The 21,418-nt window shown below is 38.9% G+C and overlaps 3 protein-coding genes across 4 annotated transcripts; 1 reads left to right on the top strand and 2 right to left on the bottom strand.

Annotated features, from left to right (window-relative positions):
- Positions 1-189: 189 nt before the first annotated feature.
- Positions 190-8,179, top strand: hyls1 (HYLS1 centriolar and ciliogenesis associated). 2 transcript variants are annotated; one of them, XM_026930025.3, is made up of 12 exons: positions 190-346; positions 1,207-1,309; positions 1,958-2,074; positions 2,189-2,262; positions 3,126-3,367; positions 4,177-4,232; positions 6,576-6,742; positions 6,913-6,958; positions 7,324-7,387; positions 7,527-7,608; positions 7,759-7,785; positions 7,898-8,179. In XM_026930025.3, the coding sequence occupies exons 2-12, from the start codon at positions 1,210-1,212 to the stop codon at positions 8,027-8,029; spliced, it is 1,107 nt and encodes a 368-aa protein (XP_026785826.1). In that variant the 5' UTR covers positions 190-346; positions 1,207-1,209; the 3' UTR covers positions 8,030-8,179. The 2 variants fall into 2 exon arrangements, with proteins under 2 accessions (XP_026785826.1, XP_034164848.1); XM_034308957.2 differs by lacking the exon at positions 190-346 and adding an exon at positions 377-597.
- mrpl4 (mitochondrial ribosomal protein L4) lies at positions 8,151-13,240 on the bottom strand. The gene is made up of 9 exons (XM_026930037.3): positions 13,062-13,240; positions 12,772-12,853; positions 10,281-10,449; positions 10,131-10,182; positions 9,737-9,854; positions 9,460-9,566; positions 8,696-8,805; positions 8,476-8,549; positions 8,151-8,332 (listed from the first exon to the last, which is right to left on the bottom strand). The coding sequence occupies exons 1-9, from the start codon at positions 13,107-13,109 to the stop codon at positions 8,187-8,189; spliced, it is 906 nt and encodes a 301-aa protein (XP_026785838.1). The 5' UTR covers positions 13,110-13,240; the 3' UTR covers positions 8,151-8,186.
- Positions 13,241-15,021: 1,781 nt separating this feature from the next.
- Positions 15,022-19,506, bottom strand: c11h6orf120 (chromosome 11 C6orf120 homolog). Its single transcript, XM_026935643.3, has 2 exons — positions 19,365-19,506; positions 15,022-16,094 (listed from the first exon to the last, which is right to left on the bottom strand). The coding sequence occupies exon 2, from the start codon at positions 16,053-16,055 to the stop codon at positions 15,495-15,497; it is 561 nt and encodes a 186-aa protein (XP_026791444.1). The 5' UTR covers positions 16,056-16,094; positions 19,365-19,506; the 3' UTR covers positions 15,022-15,494.
- Between the last annotated feature and the right edge of the window lie 1,912 nt (positions 19,507-21,418).

Genomic DNA, 21,418 nt, shown 5'->3' with positions numbered 1-21,418 from the left:
CCTGTGGGTACACACTGCTAAAAACTTCCCACAGCACACTAATCATTATGATGGACTCTAACGTATCAGTACAGCTTGTGATCATTCTCAGATTTGTTCTAAGAATTTTGCGATTTAAATTGGTGTATGATTATTAAAAAAAAAAAAATACTACTACACAAAATAATACTGCCGCTGCAGCTGCAGATGCTCGGTGCGTCTCCAGGCCTGCAGGCGGCGCTGTTTCCCGGGAAACGCCTCAGGACTTTCTGGGCTGTGGTTAGAAGGAAGGGCGTCATTTTCAAAGCTTCGTGTAACTGCCTTCCGTTGTCTTGACGCTGAGGAAAACATTTTGCTGGACGAAAAGGTAATAAAATTGGCCACGTTTCTTTTGTGGGGTTTTAAATATATAGCGACAGGTAGTTAGTTTATTTGGTTTTCACTCTCGCCAGCTCTAAAATAAGGTTAAATGTAGCTGGCTCGGTTAGCTCGGTCAGTGCTGATTTGTTGTCAGGTTCCCAAGATTTCTTCTTTTGCAGAAAGGGACACTTTAATCATAAAAAAAACAAAAAAAACAAAAACAAAACCTTCGAACCACTTCACGTTTTATGAAGAAAGGTGAATCATTTATTTATTTATTTATTTCATGAACACAACTCAAATATTTCAAATATTAATCTCATTAGTTAAATATGCACAACAATGTTTTGGCTGTTCTTTGGAGCCATAGAGCTTTTGATTCCTTCATTTTCTACTCAAAGAAAACATTATTATCATTATCATTATTATTATTATTATTATTATTATTATTATTATTATCATCAACTTCTACATTCAACTTTATTCCTTTGCTTACTTGTTTTGCAGTTTTTTAGGTTTGGATTAAACCTATTCAGTTGAAGTGAAGAACTCCAAAATAAGTATAATAAATTGGCATTGGGCGATTTCCATAATAATAATAATAATAATAATAATAATAGTAATAATAATAGAAACCCTGGGTTTCTCCAGACTCCACTTTAAGAACCATGGGTCTGATTGAGGAAGTTTAACTTGCTATCTCAGATTTTAGCTGTTTAACTTATTTGTTTTCCAGCATAAAGATATAAACAATAATTTAGCTCACTATCTACAGCACTGTATTGTTCTAATGTTATGACCAAACTACAGCCCACACATGTACCAGGAAAGATTGTTTCATTGCTTTTATTTTTTAATTCACCATAGGAAATGGAAAACCTTGACTTCTCAGAGGAAGAAATCCAAGAGCAGTTAGCTGTGCTTGGATACACCAACATAACGAAACAAAGACTGCGTGACTTCAAACGAGGTGAGTTTTTTTGTTTGTTGTTGTTTGTTTTGTTGTTTTTTTAAAAGGCACTTTTAATGTTAACTTGGCTTCTCCCTGAAACCATCATAATATGTGAATCTGTGAGTTTTGGTAGTGAAAAGTCGCCTTTCCCGACTCACACGTAAGCTGTGATTCTCCAGTGGATCTGTGAATAGTCAAAGCAGAAAGTCTGATGATCCCCTGTAAGGATTTTATGCGAAGTGGCATTAGAGCAAGGAAAAAAATCTCTCTTCCATATCTCTCTTCCGTCTGTTACTGTATATCCACCTGATGAGAGTGGAGGCAGATCCACAATTAGAAAGCTGTAAAGCTTCTTGTATATTCTGAAATCTCCCATTATTTAATTCTACCTCCGCAGACAATTGTCTTATAAACATTAATAGTGTTGAGTTGTGCAATAGTTAAAGTACAGAAGGGACAGTGTATGTGACTGTGATCCTTGTGAGTTTAGGATACATGCACAATTCAGTGCCCTAACAGTAATTGTATTAATGTGATGAAAACGTGATCATCTTTAAGTGTGATAATGTTACTCTTAAGGGCAAGATTGTGTGACGTGTATACATATTAATAGATTACATAATAACAGTTATTATTAATATATACCTCAAACCTACCTGTCTACAGATCTCGACTTGCTGATTCATCATGAAAAGTCCAAGAGCAGCACTTCGGCTGAGTGGAGCTCGCCAAAATCTCACAGCAGTTCATGCAAGAGTCCACCAGCGTTCACTAAAGAGAAAGGTTGGTGGTCGCATCGCTAAAACAACTCGGAGCGAATTGGATACCTCTCATGTAGCTCTAAAAGCACAGATATCTGAAACTTTTATTTATTTATTTATTTATTTATTTATTTAGTCCAGGTCCCCAGTGCTGCTTCCAAGTACAACTACATTTACTCTGGCAATAGGGCAGCAGATCAGCACAGACAGGTATGTGCTTACTAAAGCTCTGTTCACAAGGACTTTTTAATATCCATCAAAACACCATCATCAAGTGCCCAGAAACTGAACTTTTGCAAAAGATTGCAAAAGAGCAATCTTCATCTCTCCAATAAATCAGGAGGTCAGCCAGTTGTCGTATGAATCTGGAATGATTTACGCAGATATTTTGAACTCTCAGTATTATCTGACACTGCCAAACACATGCTCTCGCTTTTTGTCAAGGTACATGAAGAATGAGTTCCTTCATGAGAAATAAAATCTATCAGTGTATGTTATGCTAATATTAGTTGTGCTGAATTCCAACTCCATGGCAGAATCTGATTCCCCTTTGTAGGCTATAAAGTCCTAAAGTCTCACCAGTAACAAAAAAACAGCAAAATTTGCAGCATCCATACTGCCAGGGAATTCAGCACAAAACTGAATAGCTATAAGTTCTGGTCGATTTAATTGTTTGAGCAAGGAAAAATAAATATTGCACAAGCCTATATCTAGACCTGATCTATAAAGACAACTAAAGGCTTGGCACAGAAATGTCAAAAATACACATAACTTAAGATTCAAGATTCAAACAACTTTATTAATCCCAGGGGGAAATTGCTTTGCCATGTTACAATTGCTCTCAAGAAAGAAAGAAAGAAGAAAATAAAATAAATATATTATATAAATATATAAATATATATAAAATTAAAAAACGTTGAAATTGAGTGTGCCCCTGACTTATGCATTTTCTGCCAAAATGTCTTTGTGAACACAATTGCAATGCACAATACTTACAATACATGTTTTTAAATGTGACTTTACATCAAAACTGAAATATTTATTATCTCTAATGCTTTATGTGTATGTTCAAGGTTCTGACCTCAACGTTTAATGATGAAAACTGTGACACTGTGAACCTGGGGCATGGTGACTCTTACATAAAGCACTCAGTGGCTCCCGGATGCATCAGACCCTCTACAGCTCCTAACAGGCTTGAGGTCGAGGACACGTCCTCTGACATTTACCACTCAGTCCTGAGTGCCAGTGAACCTGAGAGGCCCCAGCGAGACCTTCACGCTAATGCAAAACCAGCTCTCAAGAGAAAAGTGCTTAGGTAAGTTTTCTGTCTTTAAAGGCAGTGAAGAGAGAACATGCATCTAAATTTAAACAGTTCAAGTATTATGATTTTGATATCTGGGAGTGTTAGGATTCTTTGATGTACATACCAGGTAATTACCTTACATAGTATATTATACACGTGCAGTTGAGTGCAAAAGTTAGCATAACCTTAGGACATAGTACATTTAATTAAAATTGTCCGCCCCTTTCGAAAAAACAATAGGGAATGCACACTTTTCCTTTCAACTGTGTGTGTGTGTGTGTGTGTGTGTGTGTGTGTGTGTGTGTGTGTGTGTGTGTGTGTGTGTGTGTGTACGTAATGAGAGCAGAATAGTGAGATAGTGAACAGATTGTGTATCTACTGAAAGTGACACGGGTTAGAATGTTTTAGGAAATAATGCATGAAAAAAGATTGTGATAAGTGATTTTTGTTTGTTTGTTTGTTTTTTTTTTAAATATTGTGATGTCCTTTTCTGGGTTAAATAATTATGTTGCAGGTGGTAACTAAACGTATCATTAATCTTCAGTTAGAATGTGGCACTACGGTTCTGCTGTCTTTCATTTAGTAATATATGTACTGTGTTATTATACTGTGGAAATGTCTTAAATTATTGTAAAATGATATGTGATATGCCATATCACCCACTTGTAGGAAAGAGAATATTAAAAGATGGGAGTGTGTGTGTGTGTGTGTGTGTGTGTGTGTGTGTGTGTGTGTGTGTGTGTGTGTGTGTGTGTGTGTGTGTGTGTGAGATTTAGGTCTAGAATTTTTCAGCTAAATAATTCAGATCTTTTTCCCTCCAGGAAGCATAGGGGACATTCTCAGGTGTGTGATGAGTCTACGTACAGTGAGGACTCTGGTAAGTTTAGCAGCATTTCGAATTACTCGCAGTGACCGGTGTGTGTCAGTCTACTCAGTGAATGTCATGCAGTCTTGCGGCCACCATGTGGTGCTGTAGATCTAGGATCTCTTCAGGATGGAGATCTTGGTTATCAGTGCTAATCTTCTTACAGTCACTCCACCTCCTTAGCAGCCATCTGCCAAGGCTCAGTGAATGGACTGATATTTTCTTTGAATGCACAAAAGGAAACCTCAGAATGTATAAAGCTTATTACAGCCACTTGGAAAACACCTATGAAGAGGACAATGAATCTCTGTCCTCCTCTTTCTGGACTGATCAGGAAAGTGAAGACCAGGGAGAGTGTTATGTAAAGGATAACAGGACCAAGACAGAGCTTGGAATCTACGAGCAGGAAATTAACAAAGAAGAGGGAGACTGGAAACAGACTGGAGAAAAGCTGCAAGAGGGTGATGGCTGCAAAAACGAAGAAGATAAGCAGTATTGTGTTAAGGAGCAAAGTAAGGATGAGGACTCGGGAAAGCTAAGAGGTGAACAGGTGAGTCAGCATGATGACAGCAGTGTGAAAACCCCAGGAAAAGAAAATGATGAAGGCAAAGAGAAGAGCAAAAGTTGTAAATCAGGAACTGAAGATGAGGAGAGTGAAGATCATATCAAGGAAGGGTGTGCTGGAGAGGAAATGTCAGACACTGAACACCTAATGATTGAGAACTTGTGTGCTGAATTTGGGAAGGCTGGAAATGAAGAAGATCAAAGTAAAGAGGAAGAAAGTGATGCAGATGAAGAGGTGGAAGAAAACAAAGAGGAAGAACAAAGCAAGTGTTTTGTTAATGATAAGAAAATGAACAGGAGTTCGGAGGAGGAGTCTGAAAGCGATGATCTGGAGAGTGAAGAGGAAATAGAATATTTTGCCAGCGAGTTTAGCCAGGGTGTAATGAAGGGTGATGAACCAGAAGGAGAAAAATTAGTGAGAGACGAAGCATGGAAAACTTTTTTTGCGAACCTAGATGACGTGAGGGAACCGGTGATGAATGATGAACAGACGTGCACAGATGGAGAACAGACATATACGGAGAAGCAGTATCCAGAAAGGAGAATTTCTCTTACGGCTGAACAACTTTCAAATTCAAACAATAAGAGTGCCATATTGGTAAATGTTGATAGCACTGAGGAAGCAGAGTGGGCTGACCAAATATATACCAAGCACAGAGAAAGCAATGGCTCTGCGGAGCAAATTTGGAAGTGTAGTGCTGATCCAGATGAAAATGGAGTAAATGCTGAGGATTACCATGGTAGTGTGTGCAGCCTTACAGCGAGCATTTTAACTTCCGGCTACGGAACCTACAAATCAGACTCCCCTAAAGATGACCTGGATGTTGTGGATGTTAGAGATGACTGCAGTCTGTTTGGCCTGGCGTTAGACACTGAATACCCCAATGCCCTTTACACTCAGGATGACCCCACTCTGTCCTGGTATCGAGACCATCTTTCTTCGGAAGTGGCTGAGCAACAAATTCCTTCAGTGTCACTAAACAGAGGTGATTGGACCCCTTTTGATTCTTTTATTGCCAGTGATAGCACTGTGTACAATTACACTGACGGTGTTCATGGCACAACTGATGAGGACAGACTGAGGTCTCTTACTGTATGCCCTGAGGATTGCCAAACACTTTCTCTTTCTGCAGAAAGCGTCGATCTTCCAGCTAGTGAAGAGAAAGCCATCAGTAGCGTTCATCTCCAGGTAACAAGAACAAACAACCGAAATGTGGCATTTTGTAGTGAAGACTGGGAAGACGTTGAAACATTCCGTATGAGCAACAATGATAAATTTAATATAAGACTTAATGAATATCTGACAACAATAAAAGATCAAAGGACTGAAGATGGACATGCGAGGCAAGATTTCTGGAAGACAAAACAAGGAAAGTCACATCTTTTTAGACGTGGGTAACTTTTCTGAACACCTATGTGTGTGTGTGTTTTTTTTTTTTTTTTTTTTTTTCTTTCTCTGCTTCTAATACTTCAGTTAATCAAGCTCTTCATAATTGCAGTTAGGTTTCAGTCACTGTGATGCTCTAATAATTTCTCATTGCTGAAGTACTGGCTTGTCCTAATGGAACCAGTTGATGGAGCTAGGCCAATACTATTCATGCCTAGTTCTTCAACCCTCTGCTAAAGATCCTTCAGTTAGTGCAAAATCTGTGGAGGCAATAAAATTAAAGCAGTTAAGCTCTGATGAATTAGGACTGGGCTGATGGCATCTGCTGTAGGTGAACATTACTTTTACAAACTGCATTTCAAGTAAGTCTCCCTCTCTCTGTCTTTTTTAATTTATTTTTTTAGAGCCAGTAAGTGAGCTGGAAGAGCGCTTGGAGCAACTACGTGTGTCTGCTCCTCACAGGCGACATGAATTGTACTCTGAGAGCGAGGAGACGAGCAGCTACAGTGACAGACACAGCTCTGCTACAGACGAACTGCCCAGTGCTTTTCAGGCCTACATCAAAGGCATGGTCAGTACAGTCACCCACCATCAATATATCCTGTGCAGCTGGAACATCAGGGCTGATTGTGCCGAACACTGCTCTGTACTGATGATACAGACATGCTATGCTTTTTGTGCAATTTCTGCTAGTTTTATGATGTGTTCTCTGATGAAAAATGCTCTTACTGTTTTTATTAGACAAGATCGCGCAGTGAGAACGACATCAGACCTCGTCCCAAATCCTGTAAGATTTTAATATTCTGTGCTCTTACTCTTGAATCATCTCCAACAGGTTTGAGTCCATAATCAGTTCTCTGATTTAAATTGTCCCAATAGTAATTTTAAGCTGAAAATCTGTTATGTTAACAGTAACTGGAGCCATGTGCAAAAATACTTTCTGAATTTTATGTGCTACATAAATTGCACATAGGCTTGTATTTCTGCACAGAAAATTTTTTTATTGTCTTCCTTAGTAAAATTAAAACTACCCGATTTAGTAGTACTAATAATATATTTCTGTAGTGTTTTGTTGAATACTTAAAGCACATTACAAGGTAATTTTTTTTTTTTCATTTTAGCCTTATATAATTATTAACAATTGTCTCTTAGTTATTCGACCAGTTATGGATCACCCACACACAAGAAACTTGAAAAAAACAGATCCCGTTGCAAAGTAAGAATTTTGACTAACAGCATCAATATTCTACATCTATATCAATATGTATGTAAGTATGTATATTGTATGTAAGTATGTAAGTAATGTATATTGGTCATATGTTTAAAAAAATTCTTTTCCTTTTCCTCCCACTCAGGTATTTCCAGTACAAGCAGGATTGGGAGATGTTTAAGCCCCCTGGAGAGAAGCGCAGGAAAGAGCTACACTTGGCCATCAGGGTACCATTACTTCTTTTTTTTTTCATATTCAAAACCACCATGTAATATAAACACATCTTTATATACCAGTGTATTTGCAGTATGTATAAAAATAAATGTAGAGTATCATGTGACTAACTCAGGTTTTATTTATTTTTTTTAAATCTTCAGGAACAACTCGCATACCAGCCTCCACCTGTAAGTTACATCCAAGTGATTCATAGTTGTATCAAAAGAATTGCTCTTTTTTTTTAATCACCTGCTGAATGTGGTTTTATAAAAATGACTATTTGTGTGTAATTATTTACAGCCAAAGCCTCAGAGAACATACGTCCCAAACGCATATGTGGTGCCTACAGAGAAGAAGCGTTCTGCTTTACGATGGGAAATCAGACATGATTTGGCAAATGGAATCATTCCTGCAAAAGTAACCTATACGTAATGTAACTTAAGCAAATGACTAACATCCGTGCCACCTTAATTTTTAAGGTTTTTATTTATTAATGCATGTTTTCCCTGTCCTGTGAGTTGTATGATTGAAATGAATGGCATATAGATCAGTGTTTTATGAAATAAATTGTTTTTTAATACATTGATGTTTATGGCATGTCACTATAGGGCAGTTTGAAAGGGTAGAGCGCTGTGAAGCGACAGTCGTGCCATAGCAACTTCTTTTCTAGGAACTTGACAGCCTCCAGCGTGAGGACCAGACTTTGGTGTTTAAGCATGCTGTGAACATTCAGGCCTGTAAAAGTGCACATTTGAGGGAAAAAACAGTTAATGGTCAAATGATATGAGATCAGAGCTTCCAAACTTCACTTGTAAACATTTGCAGAAAGAATACAACAGGAAGCATTATCACCTCATAAGACTGTATACTGAACTTACCTATGGCTGGAATGATATTTACAGTCTTCAAGTTTGCCGTGGCCTGTAGAACGTTGGGAGAGAACTCCTCCCCTCTGAATAAGGTTTAAAAAAAAATAAATAAATTACGACTTTTGGTGAAAGGGAATTGACTGAGAAACGTTCAGTATGAAAAAGAAATGGTCCATAGAATGTTGGTAAATAAACAGGGTTGTAAATGCATTATGTGAGATATACTCACACATCCACAATCAGGACCGAATCCCCCCACTGCCTGTGTTTGACCAGTTCCTCTAGATAGCGTGGGTCTGGAGTGGGAATCTCCAACGAGTCAATAACATGAAGATAATCCTAGGAGAATAATAATAATAATAATAATAATAATAATAACAACTGTATAGCACATTTATGTTGTATTTGATTACCTGGACCAATCTGGCCAATTCTGAGACCTAGGTCATCTTGTAGTCCCAGGTCATTTTGTGGTATCACAAGTGTAAAATCTAATCTAAACCCCTCTGACAGTGCATTCATGGCAGTCCTAAATTTCAATCGTAAATATTAAACATGCTATATTTTGTGTCTGATATGTGACACATTTGTGTGTAGGGGAACTCCAACTGTTTTGTGTGAAAAAGTAATCTTGGCGTGAAAAACCCATAACCAAAACCCAGAGTTAAGCTGTCGTCTGCCATGTCTGCTTTAATCTGAAGTCATATTTTTTCCACACAAAAAAACCATCTGTGAGATCCCAGATTCTGAGCATCAGCATCACTGATGATTTGGGAGAATCATCTAAAAGCGTGTAGTGTTTTTGGCATTATATAAAATAATTATATAAAATGAATGACATTTTTCTAGTTTTAGGGGGAAAAAAAATTTGTTCCATAACTTTTAATACAAATTATTTGTGCGTACTTGTGTCCAACGTTTCATTTTTTGGAGAAAATTGCTCGTGATCATGGAAATGCTATTTAACGTAATCATTAGACTGTCTTCACGTACCTGTGCAAGTTTGGCAGTCAGTGCGATTTTCAGTCCTTGTACACGCACCTTCATAGGCAGCATGTAATAATAACTGGTTGGTCCTCTTGGACCATGAGCAACTCCACCTAAAACAAAAAAGGAACTTTTTATTTATTTATTTATTTATTTATTAACTGAATTTTGGATTAGTTGTAAACGATAAGAGAAAATTACACATGCAACACAATACTGAGCTACTAGAACATATTTACGATACGGTATCTGAGAAGCCATATTTGTTCCAGTTGACCCTTACCTCCTCTCCATATCGGGGAGCGAATACTTCCGTGCCGAGCGCGTCCACTTCCCTTCTGCTTCCAGGGCTTTCTGCCTCCTCCTCTGACCTCTGCCCTGCTCTTCACCTTGGCATGGCTCTAGAATTTAATAAACAAATTATTATAATCAATTTTATCCTCTGCAATAATGACACTGTGTTTATACTCATAGCATGATGAACAGTATAAACACTGTACATGTCTTCTATCCAAAGCAGGAATATAACCCTTTATAAGCTAGATATCTTTGTGAATGCTCATGTTTGATGATCATGTTTGTTGTCCTGTGAAAGCTTACACTATTAACTGACCACACTTTTAGACATTATCACACTAGAGTGATTAATACTAAATGAGTGTTTTATGGCTACTTACAATTCTTTTGAAATTCCTCTGCCAGACCTCCACAGCATGGAGTATATCGAGCCTTGTTCATGAAATTAAACAGGAGAAACAAGTGATAAACACAAATAAAGCTTAATGTCTATCTTCCTATCAGTGCAGTAAATGAATACATTGGTTTACCTGACCGGTACAGAAAACACATCAGGGTGAAGCTCAACAACCCCCAGCGGCTCGCTCTCATCACTTTTTAAGGAGTGCAGCCATGTCTGAACGGGTGCGAGATGAGCTGGAATATCAGCATCACATGTGCGCAGGACTGGAAGCTCAGAACCGGTGGGGAGGGCTGCCTCTGAAAATGTGTACACAAGTTATAGCATACAGGCAACATGGCCAAGGTCCAACAGTCATCAGCAAGAAGAGTTTAAAGAGTGAACTACAAGTTACCAAAACCATAACAACTCAGAAATACTTCTCTAAAAACATGAGCCCAGAGCATAATCAACTGTAGTGATGTAACTTAATCTACAAGAATTAAATTGCCAGTGTTTCAGTTGGTTTCAGCTAGGGCTCTTACAGTGACACGGTATATGACTGGACGTTTACCTCACCATTTACTTTTTCCAAAATACTTATTAAAATGCACTTCTGTCTAACACTGTATACCCGTTAATGTTTTCAACCCAATCGAGTTACTCCAGCGGCGCTCATCCTTTTGTGGCTGACTGTGACTTCCCAAAATTTTTGCAACCTCTCTCTTCTCCTACATCGACCTCGTTTCTGAGCACAGAGGACGCAGACGGCACCGAAAAACCTTTGGCCATGTAATGTGCTACTGTTGTACACACGTTAAATTGCTACTTCTGCTGCTGCTCCTAGCATGTTCCTACCTTTGGAATGAGTAACTGTGGAAATGGCTATCACATGCACACAATAACTAGGCACTGCTTACCAAAACTAAGCCGAACAATTAATTTTGGCTAACCAGCTCTTCACATTGCCATGCTAGTTAGATTTATTTTGGCTCCGCATGCCACTGTTCCTCACAGCTCCTCACACTCTCACTTTAAAGCCTTTAATGACAACATGATAAATACGGACAGCAGGCCTCATTCAAGCTTGTAGCTGTGCGTAAATGTTTCAGTTTTCAATCTAGCTTGAGTGTAAATGTTAGCATAAGCCAAAGTGAACTAATAAAAATTTCCACCAGATTTACAAAAGTTTCAGAAATGCTGATTTCTGATTTTCAACATACTTGCGTGCACATGTTGATGTTGAACGCCAATCACCTGAAAATTACCAGACGAGTTCACAGCGCAGCTGATTTGCATTTGGTGACGCCTACAAAACTCCATAAAAGGCAAAGCTCACAACGCCAAAGTAAATGCCACAACAGACTTCTTCATAGGAAGAAGTAGAAGTTATTCTGAGTCACATCTATGTCAATACAAATATATTATTTAACAGCATGTAAAAAAGGCCAAAGTACAAATTACAGAAAAGGTGAATTCGATGCGAATTAAGTGAGGTGAAAAGAAAATAGTTTGACATGAAAACAGATATATATCTATTGAACCCAGGTGATCATGGACACCAAGTACATCACACAGAGAAACTGTCAGACATGTTTTATGTGCTGTCCCTGATGCCATGCTGGAAAAGCAGGAGGGAATAGGAAGCCACACTAGGGCGTATACAGCACATTGCCGCTTGAGACATTGGTCACTTAGTTCTGGCCCAAATAAAGTGTCGCACAGCATTCAGAGACGATGCCGTGGCTTATACTCTGAGCCATTACAGTCTGTCCTTCTTTTATACAGCAGCATTTCTTCTTAAGTCAATGACTGTTCTTATGTCTTGATTTATAGATTTATCTTGACTTGCTTTCTTCAATTTTTATATGTTTCTTTAATTAATGCAATTAATATAAAACAACTGGATTTCACATAGTTTACATTAAATTTGTGTGTAAATTGAAATACATAAGCAATTTTAACTCGACAGTGTAATCCGTGTATGAAAGCGCACCAATCCATGCAAATGATACGATCTGAAGCCGATCAGCTGAGGTTTACATTAGTGAGTTTTCTTATGTGTAAATTCAAGACTTTCATGAATTTCTACAATTTCTTTTACATACAAATGATTTACGAATAAATCCCAGTGTAAGAGACTTTATAGTAAAGTCGTACTCAAAAATATCTTTCTAAGAAAATTTTGGTTTTCTTTTGTTTTGGTTTATATATATATATATATATATATATATATATATATATTAATTACACACATATACACACACAATTATGTGCAAAGAGACTTTTGTACAAAGATTTAATTATAAATTTGTCCTTTAATTCTCACCACTGAGATGTGTGGGTTTTTCAATGGTAATGTAATACCGTAATAACCGTAATAACTGTACACATTTTTTGAGACTAGGTTCTCATACAGTGAAAATCAAACCGTAACACCCCTAGTTTCAACTGGACTGTAGTAATGTCCGAAATCTGACATGTACCATGGGTAAGACATGTTGACATTTATGGCATTTTTGACATTTTGAAAGTAATGGTAAGCCAAACCAAAGCTATTTACACTAAAAATACCGTCAGTTGCAAAAGGTAGTTACTACAATGACACGTTTCATGATGGGTGTAATGTCTGAGCAGCTTACTTTGTCTCGGAGCCCCTATTAGATTTGCTGGAAGACGCAAATTTGACGGAAGAGTGCTTTCTCCAGAGATAGAGGAGATCAGCTAGTTTGAGAAAACAAAACAGTTAGAAAACTCCGTCAGCTGTGAAGCCAGTAAAGTGTTTCTGAAGCTAATAACAGCATCGATTATTCAAGACAAATACAAATGCACTAAAAGAGCAGTCATCCAGCTACTATGGTTTGCGCTAGCTTGCTAATGTTAGCTTAATTAGCACTTCAAGGTGTTCGTGAACACATTTCTGCTTACTTACCCGTGTAGCGATGCCCCTTGTACATACTGTGAAAGTAGCACGAAACATGATTCTGACAAAATAACCACGACCACACAAGCACTCATCAACAACACATTGTACTGTCAAACCTTCTGTTAGAAGGTCGTGTTGCGTGTGTGTGTACCGTCGCCAACATATGACGTAGTAGTGCGGTTTTGGGCGCCTGAATTATACGTATTTCCAATGGGCAAGGGTTCTTCAACTTCTCGCAGCTTTTAAGAAATATATGGTACAAATAAAAAAGCTTGGTTTTTGTTGACATTATCTGATAAATATAATGTATTATAAAAAATAATCTTAATATCCCTTTGATAAATTTATTATCATTGATATGGCTGCAGTAGTGTTTACAAAGTTATTATTTCTGTTCTATTTTCTGTTTCTTGTTGAGCTTTGTCAGGTGTCTTTTTTTTTCTTAAATTCCCTGGTTAATATTATGTTGTGTCTGTTATAAGGCAGATTGAGGAGATTGTAACTTGAATGCCATCTTGTTGTAATATTCTTGGTTTTCATTTAATTAAAAATGATACCCTGCTAGGGTAAATTAATTTCCAAGGAACACTTATGACTACAACACAGATTTAATTTTTTTTTAATTATATTGTATATTCCCTGATTCTTATTAAATTATTGGTGCATTTTGCTCATCAGGATGTATTAACAGCACTTCCTGGTTTTAATAAAATTCTAGTTAGTTTACAGTTATTAACATTATTTCTACTTCCTTTTAGTTATTGTCAATTAGGCTTACAACTGTAACTAAATAACAGTCATCACAAACTTTATACTAGTTGATAGTAATGTACAGCACTGTCACGTGATATAAAAGGGTAAATATATACACTATCCAGCTATTTCCACAATAGTTGGAAGCACACAGTTGTATAGAATGTCTTTGTATGTTGCAGGTATGCTGACCTCACTAATGCTCTTGTAGCTGAATGAGCACAAATCCCCACAGCCATGCTCCAAACTCCAGTGGAAAACCTTCCCAGAAGAGTGGAGGTTATTATAACAGGAAAGGGGGGACCAACATGATTTTGGAATGGAAACATGGGTGTGATGGTCAGGTGACCACATATTGTATGTTACAGACCCCTGGGGTTCCCCACTTTGAGAACCATAGATGTAAGGTCTTATTTGTACTCAAAGTTCAAATACACCGATCAGCCATAACATCAAAACCACTGACAGGTGAAGTGAATAACATTGTTTATCTCGTTACACTGGCACTAAGGGGTGGGATATATTATGGAGCAAGTGAACAGCCAGTTCTCGAAGTTGATGTTTTGGAAGCAGGAAAAATGGGCAAGGGTAAGGATCTGAGCGACTTTGACAAGAGCATCTCCAAAAAGACATGTCTTGTGGGGCATTCCTGGTATGCAGTGGTTAGTACCTACCAAAAGTGGTCCAAGGAAGGACAACCGGTGAACCAGCGACAGGGTCATGGGTGCCCAAGGCTTAATGATGTGTGTGTGGAGTGAAGGCTAGCTGTCTGGTCCAATCCCAGAGAAGAGCAACTGTAGCACAAATTGCTGGAAAAGTAAATGCTGGCTATGATAGAAAAGCGCCCATACTGACCTCTGTCCACCGCCAAAAGCGCCTACAATGGGCATCAGAACTGGACCAAGGAGCAATATTACACAATATTAGGCAGGTGGTTTTAATGTCATGGCTGATTAACGTATATCTTCACTTAGTAGAAAACATTTGAATGGGATTTGCATATTCAAGATGTTGTAACACAAAGAAAGGAAAAAACATAATAAATGAATACCTTCACCACTAATTTATCTACGTGAAACCAATGGCAACTATTGATAGAGCTAAATATACTCACCTAGATGGCCTGGAAAACTAGTAATTTCTGAAACTCCTATGAGGTTTTTACTATAATTTGTTGGTTACAAAAAAGGGAACTTGACTTATGAAGAGATAGTGCAGTTTGCCCAAGTGACTGACTTTATTTGAAAATGTTACAAATGTTATGGTTGCATCATATCATGCCTCTCCATTTCTTGAGGAAAGGACTCTGACAAAAGGCACAGTTGTTATTTTTTCCAAAAGCTGATTTGGGTGATTGCATAGGGCTCAGAACCTCAGCAGATTCAAAATGATTATATATATAATACATTAGCAATGCAACTGAAAATGAGTTACAATCAAACAAACTGTAGGGAAGCAATCACTTACATTGTCAGTAAAACTGCCATTTGCATGTGAGCAAAACATGACATCATGAGTACAGACTATATTTTCAGGGACTGTTAAGACAGTTAAGGCCCAAAGATTAGATCTAGATAAAAAATTGAACCTGTTTACCAAAAGCAAAATTTCCTCCAGTGCTTGTGTTACTTTGGCCACATATTTCATTGCTCTTTTCTAAGATTCTAATCCTAATCACATCAATGATCAAAACAAAATTTCAAGTATTATCTTTAGGATCCCGATGAGAATGGTCCACAGAATGGGCTCCTCCTCCTCAAATTCCTCCCCAGTGCCCGGCTGTGGGTATTTGGGTTGTTCAGGATTCTGCTCTGGAGAATAAGAATCCATTTGAAACAGGTCCTCGGTTAAAGCAGTCTGATCGTAAAACACCCTCATCTCAAACTCGCTCTCCAGGTGAGAGGGGTGCCCATAGATCCCGATGCCCACCGGTCTAACAAATTCGCCTGGAACCACAACCACATCGTGGCCGCAGGTGGCTGACTGGAGCTTATAGGTATCGAAGTCCGGGCGCAGCGTCTTGTCAGAGACGTAGAGGTCGGCATCGCCTTTGAGGCTGACCATGTGCAGGATGATGCGTCCGTCATGGTTGAGGCGCAGGTAGCTGTAGTTGCCTGCACCAATGTGGCCTTGAACAACATGAAGCAGGATCCATTCATCAGGCACAGAGAATTCCTCAGAGGCCTGGATGGATTCTTGGACCTGAGTGAGGAGTACCACCAAGAACAGAATACGGAAACACAGCATGGTCACTGCTGCCAGCCACCAAACACATCTGTAGCCTTCCTGTAAAGAAAAGAGAATAAAAAAGCTTCTGTGCACAAATATACTTAGTAACATGGTTTTCTAAGGATGCAACAGCAGACACTAAAGTCCTTGTTCTTACAACAAATTAAAGTGCATCATGAAATAAAAGACTAAGAAAGAAACTTTAACTTTATTTAGTTTTAATGCCCCAATTATTGGGCATAAGATTTTCCTGGTTTAATAGAACCACAAACTGGCCAACAGTAGTAGCTACAGAAAACCTAATTTAAAGAAGCATATACATACAGATACATACAAAGATCAGAATAGGGGAAGAAGTGATCTCAATGACCAGGTGGGTTTGAGCATTTCAGAAACTGCTCATCTGCTGGGATTTTCTGACACAAGTCTCTAAAGTTTACACAGAATGGTGCAATAAAGAAAAAACATCCAGTGAGCAGCAGTTCCGCAGATGGAAACACCTTGTTGATGAGAGACGTGAACAGAGAATGGCCAGACTGGTTCTAGCTGACAGAAAGGCTGCAGTAACTCTGATAAGTACTCTGTACAATTGTGGTGAACAGAAAAGCATCTCAGAATGCACAACCCTTCGAACCCTGAGGTGGATGGGATACAACAGCAGAAGACCACACTGGGTTCCACTTCTGTCAGCCAAGAACCGAAAGATAAACAAACATTCAGTATGCAGCAATCCTGCAAGTAGAAATCCCTTGTTGATGAGAGAGGTCAGAGGAGAATGGCCAGACTGGTTCGAGCGGATAGGAAGGCTGCGGTAAGTCAAATAACTATTTTTTACAATAATTAAAGTCTAGTCAGCTAATGCTTGCTAAACACACTGTTTATTGTTTCACTCACCATTTTCCAGTGATGTTCAACATCATAATAAAGAGAAATCCAAAGTAGAATTTGAGACTGCTCCACAATCCAATGCATTACAACATATTTGCACTGAGTTACGCATGAAAGTTGAAGCTTTTGATGCTGACTTGTTTGAGCAGAGTGTACAGATGAGGAGGTGAGAGAGCTGGATAAAAGAAAAGCACTAAAGCATCACTGTCTTTAGTTAGAGATGAAAGAGAGGCGACTTGTGATTTGTGACATGGCATATTAGCATGCTGGAAGTGGCCGTTATAAAATGGTAAACTGTGGCCATAAAGGGATGTGAAAATACTCCGAGCGGCTGTGGCATCCCAACAATGCTCAACTGATATTAAAGGGCCCAACGTGTGCCACGAAACCATTCCCCACAGCATTACACCACCACCAGCCTGAACTGTTGACACAAGGCAGGTTGGGTCCATGGATTCATGCTGTTGATGCCAAATTCTGATCCTACCATCTGCTTGCTGCAAGGGGAATCGAGATTAATCCGACTAGGTAATGTTTCTCCAGTCTTCATGTCCAGTTTCGGTGAGCCTGTGCCCACTGTAGACTCAGATTCCTGTTCTTAGGTTTGAGAAGTGGACGCCAATGTGATCTTCTGCTGTGCAGCCCATCCGCCTCAAGCTTGGGTGTGTTGAGTGTCCTGAGCTGGCTTTCTGCTCACTAACGTTATAAAGAATGGTTACCCAAGTTAGCCTTCCAGTTTCCACCCACCAAAGTGATGCTCACTAGATGTTTTTTTTTCCCCGCACCATTCTCTGTAAACTCTAGAGACTGCTGTGTGAGAAAGTCACAATAAATCAGCAGTTCCTAAAATACTCAAACACCTATGCCACGGTCAAACTCACTGAGATCACATTTCCCCCTGTTCCTATGTTTGATGTTACATTAATTGAAGCTCTTGACCTGTATCTAATGTGATTCACGCTGCTATCTAATGTGATTGGCTGACTGGATAACTGCTTGAAAGGGCAGTAAAGGTGTTCCTAATGAAGCGGCCAGAATCACTGTCACACTGTTGCAGCAATGATTAGGAAGTGTAAGACTTAAAACAGTAGAAGAGTAAAATACTATGTTTATATGTATTTATTTGTATTTTTGCATGTATTTTATATGTATTTTTAGTTTTTGTGTGTGTGTTATCTGTATGCACCTAGGGTCTGAGAGTAACATAATTTCAATTCTCTGTATGTGCAGAACATGTGGCAGAATTGACAATAAAGCAGACTTTGACTTCGAGTTGCTGTTGTAAAAATGATTAGTGACATAAAAGAAACTAACATACCGCCTTCATATTTAAAAAAATTTTTTTATATATAGAGCGCTAACAATGCAGAAATAATTCAGAAATTGTACTGTTTCAAGGTGATGGTTGTTTTTTTTTTATATTTTTGGTTGTTTTTTTGTATTTTTAGGGATAATTTGGTGTTTGCTGAATAAATATTTCACAACTGATTCTGTTAGATTTTCAACAACGACCTGGCCGATGAAGTCTCCTGCATTTTTTAAAAAACTGACATGAATTTACGACATGACGATCCAACAAGTTTGTCACAAAAATGTCTTCCAGCAAAAACTTTCAGTAACTCCTGTTCTTTTTCCCCCAAGCATTAACTCAGGATCAGTAAATTAGATTTAAATTAGACCTGGGTGTTCTTACACTTTTTGCAGCCAGGGACCCCTTTAACTGTGAAATACATCTCACAGACTCCCTCTGAACATAATCCATTACTCCCTCTGAACATAATCCACTATTCAGATACTATCCTAATATCCTTATAGGTGTATAATGTAATATTTTGGCTCTGTATTGAAACCACAGAGCTTTTTATTCCTGCATTAAGCCCAAGTTCACATTACTTACAGGTCTGCTTGTGTAGTTAGTGTTGGTGTTAGTGTTAGTGAGGTCTAGATTAAACCAATTACATTCAAATTACAGCTCTAACAGATTTATAAGAACTCAATAATAAATAGAACAGCTTTGATAACAAGGGGTTGGTTATGATTTCCTCCCACTCAGAGAACCAGTGACTTGAAGAAGCAGCTAAATGCACTGACCAACATCACATACAACATTGCTTGTAGCTATGCCACATATTTGTAGAATACAGCTTTGAAAAATCACAGGAAACCCTTCGATGTGTTGTAGATAATCCTCCACAGCATGCTGAACTTAGCTAAAAGTGTAATAAATTAATTTTAAATCTTCCTCTCCACTAGAAGAGTGCACGCGAGCTCCAGCCATGGCGAAGCTAGGTTAGCTAGCTGGCTAGCAAGAAGTCTACTCTGACAAGCTGGATATCCATACAGGGATAATATCACTTTCACAAGCACAACTGCGTATTAATAATGAATGTCCTGTTTCACAACTTCATAATACGTGAGTGGTTAATAATCATGTCTTACCAGTGCATTGTCAAAAGTAACCTGCTACTGAAGTTCGCTCTCTTCTTCATGCCTTCAGCAAACCCAAGGCTCTTTACCGCCACCTGCCGGCGCGCCAGGTGTACTCCTCCTCACAGCGCTCACCTGCACCAACCAGGTTTATTATTATTATGAGGTATTATTGCTCTCCAAACACGTCTAAGGCGTGTAATAAAGGTTCATAACGCTGATTTCGATCTTGTACGATGAGGTACCACGTGAAAATACTTCAGAGAAGGAGAAGTGGTGCTGTGGGTGTAATTCCCGGTGTGGCCGCTAGAGGGCCGCTAGAGGCTCAGAGCGGGTTAGTGTTTAAAAGCTGCTCCGCTCTGCACTGCTCTCGCCGGGCGCGGTGGCGCGTGCCTGTAATCCAAGCTACCGGGAGGCTGAGGCTGGCGGATCGTTTGAGCTCAGGGGTTCTGGGCTGCAGTGGCCTATGCCGATCGGGTGTCCGCACTAAGTTCGGTATCGATATGGTGCTCCGGAGGGAGCTCGGGACCACCAGGTCGCCTAAGGAGGGGTGAACCGGCCCAGGTCGGGAACGGAGCAGGTCAAAGCCCCCGTGCCGATCAGTAGTGGGATCGCGCCTGTGAATAGACACTGCAGTGCAGCCTGAGCAATACAGCGGGACTCAGTCTTTTACACTCACCCCTCAAGCAGCAGCTTCAACACACACACCCAGCACCACAACATACTGTCCTCTCACAACGCACTGCTTCACTCACTGCTCCTAAATGCACCAGTGTTACACTCAACAGCACACCTACACCTCAACCTCATCAACACGCTTTACCTTCACTCACCATAAACATCACCCCACAATCACCCCCAAACATCTCATCTCTCGCCTTTTATCGCCTTTTTACCCTTTTTATGTGGCTTATGGCGGTGTTGAAAGGGATCTGACTACCAGCTCTACACTGCCTCCTATTGGAGAAAGCTTGAAATTACAGCTTTATATTCCTAAACAGAAAGTCACGGCCAGCAGGAGGCGCTGTTTGAACAGCACTTGGCTCTTAAAACGAATACAGAAAACAAATATAATGGAAATACATTTATTCTAAAGTATCTCTATGATTATTAAGCATCCAAGTTGAGTGATTGTGCAGCTTTCACAACAGGGACCAGTTTTTTATTTATTTTTTTAGACTGTTTAGTGTCAATATATTTTCAGGTTATATTTATTATTTAGTAAGCAATAAGGCTAGTAACTACTGATCACATCTGAAGGAAGGCTAATATTGAATGAGGGAAAGAAGACATGTGGTTCTTTTTTTTTTTTTTTCTTTTTGTTTTGCTAATTGATTTTACCTGAAGTTTTATAGCTGTCTACAGGGTGTGTTAACTCCTACAGTGCTTTCTCTCCAACACCTGATTTAGTGCATCAAAACATCATTAACTGTTAATACAACAAACCAGATGTGTTTAAAAAAATAAGTGTAATATTAAACTGCTGTATGTCTCCAAACCCACCAATGAGCAACAGCTTTTTAAAAGTTTGCTGCATTATGTGACGTGTAAAGATAATATACTGTATTTGCTTTACTGATGGACAGTGTAAGTCCACAAGTAGATCTATACCATGGGGACATTTCATCATGAAGTTCATGTACATCAACACCACACTACACAAATGAATAAACCTATTTCAGTCCTGTGCTGAAGAACACACCCAGTAAACCCTAATGTTGTCTTTACTTAAATAATCAAGTAATCATGACTAAACATTACTTAAAATGTTACGTTTTCTACCTGTAAATCAAAAGTTCGTTTAACTTATTTACCTACAAAATGCATAAATTTAAAGATTTCAAGTGTTATGAACTAAATGAATGAATTAAAGTAGCTCACTCTGGTCTTTCTTTGATGTGATTGGCCATGGAAGGAGTTCTGCCTGGCAACAGGAGAACTAATGCGCTGATTGGTAGATCAGTGCAGAAGGCGGTCCTCTTTATCTGACTGGCTGGTACTGGTGTAGTGAAGTACTAAAGGTCATCATGAGTAGGAGAAAAGACTCTGTGTGTGTTTACAAAGAA

Source organism: Pangasianodon hypophthalmus, chromosome 11 (genome assembly GCF_027358585.1).
Source record: "Pangasianodon hypophthalmus isolate fPanHyp1 chromosome 11, fPanHyp1.pri, whole genome shotgun sequence".
NCBI lineage: Eukaryota > Metazoa > Chordata > Actinopteri > Siluriformes > Pangasiidae > Pangasianodon > Pangasianodon hypophthalmus.
This window is presented reverse-complemented; position numbering and strand designations above follow the sequence as displayed.